Source organism: Mus pahari, chromosome 6, assembly GCF_900095145.1.
Source record: "Mus pahari chromosome 6, PAHARI_EIJ_v1.1, whole genome shotgun sequence".
NCBI lineage: Eukaryota > Metazoa > Chordata > Mammalia > Rodentia > Muridae > Mus > Mus pahari.
Window position 1 is genome coordinate 13,602,991 of NC_034595.1, and position 10,351 is coordinate 13,613,341.

The 10,351-nt window shown below is 43.6% G+C and overlaps 1 protein-coding gene across 3 annotated transcripts in view; it reads left to right on the top strand.

Moving 5' to 3' along the window:
- Kiaa1958 (KIAA1958 ortholog) overlaps nucleotides 1-10,351 on the top strand; it is a 124,911-nt gene that overhangs the window by 51,604 nt on the left and 62,956 nt on the right. For all 3 annotated transcript variants that reach the window (XM_021200094.1, XM_021200093.1, XM_021200091.2), the window contains exon 2: nucleotides 8,742-9,936. In XM_021200094.1, coding sequence (XP_021055753.1) covers nucleotides 8,766-9,936 — 1,171 coding nt within the window. In that variant the 5' untranslated portion in view covers nucleotides 8,742-8,765. The remainder of the gene's footprint in view (nucleotides 1-8,741; nucleotides 9,937-10,351) is intronic.

The window sequence follows — 10,351 nt, forward strand, 5'->3', positions numbered from 1 at the left end:
TCTGCCTCTGCCTCTGCCTCTGCCTCTGCCTCTGCCTCTGCCTCTGCCTCTGCCTCTGCCTCTGCCTCCTCTGCCTCTGCCTATCTATAATAAAGACCTCAAGCCCTTAGGAGCAGTCTTGTCCTTTTGTTTCTTTTTTCGTTCAGTAACATATTGTTCACTATTTGATGCAATTAATATACCTTTGAATTAAGAAACTGCAAATACTGTTAACATAGCTGAGAAAATATATTTAGAATAAGTATGGAGTACCATTTTTAATATGGAAGTTTTGCTATGAAAATTAGAATTAAAAATGTTTAAGTATAAATAAGTTAAAATGGTTTTCAGGAAAATAAAGATTTGCCTTTGTGGAACTAAAAACATAGTCAACTAGAGGAATTTCAGACAGTGTGTGTGTGCACACGCGTGCATGTGCATATGTGTGTGTGCATGCATGTGTGTGTGTGCGTGCACTTGTGTGTATGTGTGTGCGTGTGCGTGTGCGTGTGCGTGTGTGTGTGTGTGTGTGTGTGTGTGTGATTGTTTGATTGAATGCACATGGGAGTACAGGTGTGGAGGCCAGAAGTGGAGTGTCTGATTGAATTACTTTCTACTGAGGTTTTGAGGAAGGGTCTCTCACTAACCCGGAGCTTTTCCGTTGGATGGGCTGATGGAGTGAGCTTAGGAATCTGAGTGTTTCCTTTGACCCTGGGGCTGTGGTTACAGATGTATGCCACTGCTTCTGGCTCTGTGTGGTGCTGGGGTTAGAATTCAGATTCTCATGCTTGAGCAGCTGGCCTCCACTCACTAAGTCCTCGCTAGCCCAAGTGGTGTGCAATAGAGAAATAGATCAGAATATAAAATCTAGAGGTAAATGAGAAAGTGAAAAGTTTTGTGCTTTTATGAAGGGACCATAATATTCAAACAAACAATGGAATTTTAATTTTTTTTTTTGCATGTTAGAAAAATGGTCTTCCTCCAGTATTTTCTAGAAGGAATGCTACTGTCTCAAGTTGGTGGGTTTCATCTCATTAGCAGTATCTTGAGATAATCAAGCCATCTTGATGTTTATTGAACTTCTTTCAGAGTTTGTTATGAGTAGAAATAGGTTACTCACACCCCAGTGTTGCTGTTGCCTACCCTTCTCTTCTAGAACAATTAACATCGCGTTCAGCACTTGTCATCTTGTTCCTGAAATGAGTCAGAAGAGAGGAGATGTTAGAACGAGATATGAGTAGCTCCAGGTCTCACTCCTGTGAGCAAATATGTCACTGTAATGAGACAGATATATCCTCCCTTCCTGAGAGCCAGTGATGATGAGGAGTTAATTTATATAAGATTCTGTAGGCAGAGTGTTACCACATTTTTAAAAGGTCAGCAACTGCATAAGAAAGAAAACACACCTCTGTCTGACTGCTTCATCAGTTTCTGTAAGTTTCAGAAGGGTTGCTATGCTATAAACCACAAATTCTCTTAACATAGTAGTTTTGAGAGTCAGTAGCTGGATTGAGTTTCCAGAATTGAACCAGGCCTGCTGGATCCTTTGGACGAATAACAGCATATGTTGAAGTGGGGGGGGGGGCATCTAGAGTTTGAACGTAAGCAGCTGAGAGAATAACTTCAATTATTGAGACACGATGGCATTGGATACATACCTACTGAATGGGGCCACCGTCTGTACCTGATCACCAGCTCTCCGTGGGTAGAGAACACTGTCTACTGGAACCACAATCTGGGTAGAAAACACTGCTAACTACACGCAGGAAAAACGAGGAGCCGCAGCAAATCAAACAAGAATGGTAGATCTAGGCAGTACCTGGGAGCCAAAAGAAAGAGGAGTAGACAGCAGAGAGCAGCTCCGGGCTAGGGAGACCAGAGGCCTGGGCACTGACAGTGGGCGTTCTTCATGTGGAGGATGCTGGTGAAGTTGACCAAAGCTTTCAGGGTGGAGAGGGTGCCTCTTCATGCTGGTCTTAGAAATCTAGAACCAGATGCCTTTAGCTTACTTACATGGTGGGTCTTTATCGTCTAGAACAGATTCTTTGTTTGAAAGCTATTGCTCTCTTAGTCTTGAACATCTGGGAAATGAAGCTGTGTAAATTTAGAGGCAGTTTAAGAATACATGTATCATTTTACTATGAGAAAGAATTTTCCGATTTTCTGTTCACTGTACTACTTTGCATGGGCTGTAAAAGCATGAAGCATCATGTCAAATCATGCCTACTGATGGAAACACCATTTTGTAAAAAAATCTCATATATTTTGCCCCTTCTCTTCCCTTCAACCCAAGTCCTCCCCTTCTCAAATTCATGGCCTCCTTTTCTTTAATTTTTATTGTTACACATGCATAAACACAATACATGCTGAGTCTTATTTTGTGTCCCCTGTAAGTGTATGCTTTTAGGGCCCCGACCACTTGAGATTGGATAACCAACTGAGAGTTCAACCCTGGGGAAGACTAATTCTTCCTTTCTCAGTAGTGATTAATTGACTGTGGTTCTTCACGTAGGGGCGGTACTTTGTGAGAGTCCCCTGTCCGGTTTAGCTTTTCAACTGCTGTTAAGTCGCTCTGTTGTTGAGACATGAGTATAGTTTCCCTGTCAAAGCTAGAAGATGCAGTCTTCCTAGCCCCCTGGCTCTTAGACTCTTTCCTCCCCCTGTTTCTCTGTCTTCCCTGAGCCTGAGGTGTAGAGGTAGTACTGGATATATAGCAGAGATGTTTCAGGCACCTGGTAAATTGTTCTCTATATTTTTGACCAATTGTGGCTTTCTGTAATGGATTCTGTCGCTGCAAAACTAAGCTTCATTGATGAGGGGTAAGAGCTTCATTTATCTGTGCCTATAAGGATGGGTAGTAAGAATGCAGTGAGAGATTATACTGCTTTGGAAAGGTGGCAGGTTGCATGGCCTCCCCAGCCACTGGTAGTTGACTTAAATTTTCAGGACCAGACATACCTACTGAATGGGGGCCTTAAGTTCAATTAGACAGCGGTTGGTTATTGGGAATATCTTGCTGTGCTGGCCATTGTGATTTATGACCCTCATAGCTCGGGAGGACCTTTGATTCCTTTTCTCCCTTGACAGCTGGGGAGGATCTTTGGGTCCTGTGTCGGAAGGTGTAGAACAGCAGCACATACATGACCTGGTGCTGCAGCCTGTGGAAAGGCTGGTGTTATGCGGTACCCTTCTTGTAACTGCCCTTTATCTTTCTCTGATGCCACAGAATGAAGACCTATTCAGTATAAACTGTGAATACTTAAGACCATGAATAATTAGACTTGAATTTTGAAATATTGGGAGTTTTAAAAAAGATCTTATTTATTTTTATGTGTATCAGTGTTTTACCTGTACGAATGTATGTGTATATAACTGCCCTGCATGCTGGCCTGATGCCAGAAGGAGGGCATTGGACCCTCTGGAACTGTAGTTAGAGACCGTTGTAAGGCCCCTGTCCTTTCAGGAATCCAACCCTGATCCTCTGGAGCTGTGACTCATCCTTGGTTGGTTTTTTTGAGGCTTAACTAGTTAACAGGGAGTGAATGTGTGTCTCGGTGAGAGGATGAGCAACACCAGAGCTGTCTCCCTCCAGCCCCCTTTTTATCTTCTTTCTAATTAGTCTTCAGATCTGTTCTCTTCCCCATCCATCTGCCACTCTTCAAGGCTGGTTATTGTAACATCTTGCTTGAATTCCAGCTTCTAGTTTTGTCTTTTCCTCCTATAATCAGAATGGCTCTAAAATCAGTATCTTGCTTATAATCAAATAATATTATCTCTACAACAAGTCCAAAAAATATTTCCATGACCTGCAATGCCTTTGTGGTTGGAATTACATTGGATCTACAGATGGATTAGGAGACAGTCTATGTGTGCTGACTTTTGAAATACACTAATATTGTTTACCTACTTATTTATGACATGCTTATTTTTTCTTATGTCTTTGTACTTTAATTTTCCCCTCCCTCAGTAGCCCTGGCTGCCCCGTAACTCACTCTGTAGACCAGGCTGGCCTTGAACTCAGAGATCTTCCTACCTCTGCCTCCTAAATTCTGGGATTAAAGGTGTGTGCCACTGCCTCCCCCCACACACACCTTGTTTATTTACTTAGAAATAGGATTTTGCTGTGCAGCCCAGGCTAGCCTCAACTTCATAACCTCCATTCGTCAGCCTCCTCACTGCTGGTGTCACAAGCATGGCCTCAGTGCTCAGCTTCCTGGGGTTTTGATGTTGGTTTTTTTCCCCAAATACTTGCATATTTTTAAATTACAAAAGAACATTTTAATGTTACAAAAATCTTATATGTGAGCAACTGAGATCTGGTAGTTTCAAAACAAACAATAGAAAAGACTTTGAAGAGTTAGAACTTGCAAAGATTGTCCAGCAGGGTGAAGCATCTGATGCCAGCTGGAAGAGCCAGGTAGGTTTTCATTCCAGGTTGACAACTAGCTAGCTTTCTTGGGTTTGGGGAAAGTGGCATAATGCTTTTAGATCTGAATATTATTTCCTTTAAAACAATTTCCCTCAAACTATTGAAAAAATTATTACTGAGGTCTGCCCTCACGCTTTAATTCAAGGTTGATAAGTATAGTTATAGTGTGTATAAGGCATGCAAAGGGCTGGGGCAGTGGCTCAGTGGTAAAGCGTCTGCTGCATAACCATGAGGCCCTCAGTGTGGATCCATAGTGCCCAGCAGTAATGACACACACCTGTAATCCCAGTGCTGGTTCAGTGAGAGACTCTGTCTCAAGGGGTGTTGGGGACAGGATGCTCTTTCAGGGGACTTAGGCTCAATTGTGGTACACAGATATATATGCAAACAAAATGACAATATACATAAATCAAATAAGTAGAATAGAGAAGCAATTGAGGAAGACCCTCAGTGTCAATCTTTGTTACCCACAGTCATGCATTACATCCATGCCCATAAGAACACGTACATGCAAATACATGCACATACACAAAATGAAGATGAGCTTTCCATATATCTGCTACCATGAAGAGACAGAGCAGATGCAAAGGCTGAAGGGGAGCAGGAAGAGGCAGAGACTGCAAGAAGTAGGTAGTGCTGGGCAGGTGTACCAGTCTCTCCTCTCCTATCACAGCCCGTGGTTCAGGACTGCTCTGGGGAAAGAAGGAATCTAAATATAGTAAGGACTATGCAGAAGACTAGGTGGTGTTGCAGGACAAGTACATAGTGCATAGCCAAGCAAGGAGCAACCAGTCTCCAGAACATGTCCTTGGGTTTTCAAGGCACAGATAGTCTTCTTCAGTATGATCTGTGGAACCCCAAACGTTTACACCATCTTACTTGGTTTCATTTCAGTGAACACTTTGCTTTTGAGTAGAGGTCACCCAAGCAAAAGCGCAAGATTGACACAGTCTTCAAAGAACAATGCCAGTGGGGATCCTTGCAGCTAATGCTTACCCAGGTGGCTCCTAGGCATTTGCTCAATGCCCCACTGAGCAGGAGCTGAGGTTCCAGAAGGCAGCTCAGGCTGAAGGGTGGAATCAAGTCCTGGTTACCGCCTGAGAGCCCTGGCTACTGCTGAGAGCCCTGGCTACTGCCTGAGGATGGGCCCTGCTCTAACAGGATTCTTTGCCAGGATCTTTGGAGTCCCCTGCAGAGAGCAAGCAGTAATCCTAACTAGTCAGGGTCTCTCTATAGGAAAAGAAGCTACTTATGCCTACAAGCCTTGCCCTCTTGGAACCTGCCTCCTGTGGAGTGTGACTGACTATCCAGGCTGGTTTTCTCTGTTCCTCAGATCTGGAGTTTTCTGGGCCTCTTTTACCCAGCTTCACCAAGTCCTGTGAGTGCCTGGCTGGTAACCTTATGCTGAGGATGAGGGCTACTGCCTCTACCTGTTGGCTCTTGCTTGACCTCTGGTTGCTGACCTCTTTCCCAGTGTGGCCCTAACAGATGTCTCTAGGTCAGGTCTGGTGCTGCTTCTCCCGGGAGACACAGTGGTGAGCCCACTATGGTGAGGGCAGAAGTAATGGCCCAGACTGGGTTGGGTGTTTCAAAATATATCTATTGAAAAGAATATATTGAAAATTATAGACAAATAAATAAATCTAATCGTAGGAGCTTATAGTTCTGATTCAGGTATAAACCTAAACAAATGTAAAATTCAACTTAAGTAAATCTGTAAAACAAACATAAATTCAAATCAGCATTAATGTGATAGTGACCCAGACTTGAGGTAAAATCCTTCTGCTGCTGTTGTGCTGACTGGTTATGTTGGTACACACTGGTAGATACCTAGGGTGGGGGCAAGGGGGTGGTAGTTTGAAGGTAGTCAGGCTGTACCACTGAGGCTGGAAAGATGGCTTAGGGATTAAGAGTCTGCACTACCCTCACAGAGAAACCAGATTTGGTTCTCAGCACCCAAATCAGGTGACTCAGGAACATATAACTCCAGCTTTGGGAGAACCTGATGCCTTTGGCCTCCAAGGCACCGTCATTCAACATGCATATACCTACGCACAGGCACACACATATAATTTTAAAACATCTTTTTAAAATGCCAGAGATAGAATGTTAAAAAGAACATGACTCTAGAGTACAGCATTAGGTCATATACTAGGTCTGGTACTTACTTTGTGTGAGTACCATAATTTCTTCTCATTTATAAAACCAAGGCACTAATCTAAATAACCGAATCAAATTGTAATTATTTAAATAATCAGGTTGTTTATATGTCAAGCTCTACAACAGTGCCTGACAATAATAATAAATTGACTAATAAATATTAATATGTATTAGTTAATAAGTATTAATATTTATTAACTAATACATATTAATAATAAGTGAGTCTACATTGTTGATGTATAAACCTGTAGATGGAAGTTAGTGGCAGTAGCTCTGCATACCTTTAGTTCCAGTACTCAGAAAACAGAAGCAGGGGCATCTCTGTGAGTTCCAGTGCATCCTGGTCTACAGAGCGAGTTTCAGGACATTGATGGCTACACAAAGAGACCCTATCTCAAAAAAACAGAAAAAACAATAGTATTACTCGTGGTAGTGTCCCACACCTTTAACCTCAGCACCCCCAGGGAGGCAGAGGCAGGTGAATCTCTGAGTTTGAGGCCAGACCGGTCTACAGAGTGAGATCCAGGACAGCCAGGGCTACACAGAGAAACCCTGTCTTGGAAAAAACAAAACAAAACAAAAATACCAAGCCTGTAGATGGTGTTGGGCTTTTGTTAGAACAAGTGCTTCTGTGTCTCAGATCTTGAGTTTGATAGTACATATCTCTTGCTTTCTGTACAGGGTGTTGTTAAGACATCAGATGTGCCGGGCAGTGGTGGCGCACGCCTTTAATCCCAGCACTCAGGAGGCAGAGGCAGGCGGATTTCTGAGTTCAAGACCAGCCTGGTCTACAGAGTGAGTTCAAGGATAGCCAGGGCTAGACAGAGAAACCCTGTCTCAAAAAAACAAACAAAAAAAAAAAGTCAGAGATTGGTTTACTAGTTTAGGGTAATCATGTCTCACACATAAATGGATTCTTTAAAAAGAAAGATTTATTTATTATATGTAAGTACACTTCAGACTATATTATATATAGCTGTCTTCAAACACACCAAAAGAATGCATCAGAGCCCATTACAGATGGTTGTGAGCCACCATGTAGTTGCTGGGAATTGAATTCAGGACCTCTGGAAGAGCAGTCAGTGCTCTTAACTGCTGAGCCATCTCACCAGCCCCATAAATGGACTCTTACAGCCAGGAATCCTTTGGTTTTTATATTTAGCGGCATGCCACTTGGTAACTGACTAGTGCTGAGTATCTGTTTTACCAGCCATATGAGGTATGGAAAAAATACATACATGTGAAGACAGTTTCAGTTTTTGAGAATGACCAGGGCCAATAAAGCATGAAGGTCTTTGTGTCCCCCTGTCTAGCTTTCCTCTTATCTGAAGACTCCACACGCCTTGCACTTTCCCTCCTCATCCTCTGTCCCTACTTAGAACCCAGCCAGTACTTACAGCCACTGCTTCTGACTCCTGTTTCAGTTGTTTATCCACGGGGCCCTCAGAAGACTTCTTACCTCTAACTGGAATGACCGGTGTCCTCTCAGGAATGTGGAAGGGCTTTGGTATGTGGTACGAGAACCCAAGGCTGCCTGTTCCTGCTGCTTTGTGCACTGCCTGCTCTCACAGCACTTTTTTTTCTATTCTGTCCTTTCTTTTCCTCAAAGCCTTTCTTCTTCGCTTGCTAAGTTTAGTGCCTCTGTCTCACCATGGGCTTCAATTGCCTTGTTCTCTAGCGACCAGCAGATTTGACCTCCCCACTCTGACATTCGCCCTACAATGGATCCACACTTTGTTTTCAGCTCTGCCTCCAGTATGACGTTTACTAGATGATGGCGTTGAAGAACAGTCCTCTTGGCTATTGCAAATAGTGCACAGGCTTTCTGAAGGACTGAGCAAATGAACCTCCTGTCACGATGGGAAGAGAGTACACTGTGAGGGAACTCACCCTCACTCGCTGCCCTGCTTTTCTCTCTTCATTGTTTCTTTATTTGCAGGAGTTGTTGTAGCAATAAAGGAAACTAACAGCATCCTCTTGAAACTCTATCCTGTGTGGACAGCCGGCTATCTTACCTTTTCCATCCCTGTTTCTATGCAGTGATAACATCTACATGCAGCTTACAAGCACATTTCCTTTTTTATTCCAAATGATTATAGTTGGAAAAAAATGAACTGTGATGTGGGAATGTCTTGGGTAATAACAGTTTCTCATTTTGATTATTTCCCTTTAGGAAAGACACTGCTGATCCTGTAACATGGAGGATTGTCTTCATACCTCATCTGAGAATCTGTCCAAATTGGTCAGCTGGGCCCACAGCCATGGGACCATTTGCAGCCTCATTCCAAACCTGAAACACTTGCTTTCTGAAGGTTCCCATGGGAACCTGACTGCAATGTGGGGCTGTAGTGCCGGCCATGCGTACCACTGGCCACTAACAGCTACTTGCAGAGCTGGGTCCCAAGAGAGGGTTTGTTTCCAGGACAACCGAAGTTTTAATTCTGATAGTCCCAGTATAATTGGGGTGCCTTCTGAGACACAGACTAGCCCTGTGGAAAGGTACCCTGGGAGACCTGTGAAGGCAAAGCTGGACTGTAACCGGACCAGAGACTCTTGTGACTTCTCTTACTGCAGTGAGCCCTCAGAACTGGATGAAGCTGTTGAGGAGTATGAAGATGAAAACACACTGTTTGACATGGTTTGCGAGTCTTCTGTTACAGATGAGGACAGTGACTTTGAACCCCAAACCCAGAGACCTCAAAGCATTGCTCGCAAAAGGCCAGGAATCGTCCCATCTTCCATCCATTCAAGTTCCCAGGGTCAGATGGTTGATGAATGCAGTAATGATGTCATCATCAAGAAAATCAAGCAAGAGATTCCAGAAGATTATTACATTGTAGCAAATGCAGAGCTGACTGGAGGAGTGGATGGACCAGCCCTTTCATTGACACAGATGGCAAAACCCAAGCCCCAGACTCATGCTGGTCCCTCCTGTATAGGGTCTGCTAAACTGATTCCCCATGTAACATCTGCCATCAACACAGAATTAGACCCACACATTCTGTCAGCCTCCCCCTCTGTGATCTCCAGACCGATCATCCCAAAGACTGCTAGGGTATCTCTGGCTTCACCAAACAGAGGACCCCCTGGTGCCCATGGCACTGCCCACCAGGTGACCATGCAGATGCCTGTGAGCACATCACATCCTAACAAACAGATCAGTATCCCTTTGTCTGCCCTGCAGCTACCTGGACAGGATGAGCAGGTTGCTTCGGAGGAGTTCCTGCCCCATTTGCCTAGCCAGGCCTCATCATGTGAGGTAGCCCTTTCTCCCTCTGTTAACGCAGAGCCTGAAGTGAGCTCCAGTCAACAGCAGCCCCCTGCTGCTCCAACCATAACCACCGAAGCCACCGCGCAGTGCATTCCAGGTATGGAACTCGAGGTGACTGTAAGTCCCTCATCTGCGCGTGTACCTAAGAATTCTGCGCCGTCAGCTCTTGTAAGACAGTTGGTTTGGTTTGCTAGGGTGCAGTCATTTTCATTCTCAGGAAGATAGAAATAATGAAATAAATTACATGTAAGGAATACTATGAAGGAATGCCATCTGAAGAAGGCTGTCCATTCAGCAGACGCACTTTAGAGCTGAGATGGTAAATAAACGATTGTTGTTGATGGCCAGACTTAAGATTCATATCCAACCTTAGCTGAACTGTTTATAGTAAATTTAGTTTTGAAAAAAATTCTTTCTCATATTGGTATCAAGGTAGTTAAGCCAACTGATGTTGAATAAAGTGTATGATATATATATATATATATATATATATATATATATATATATATATA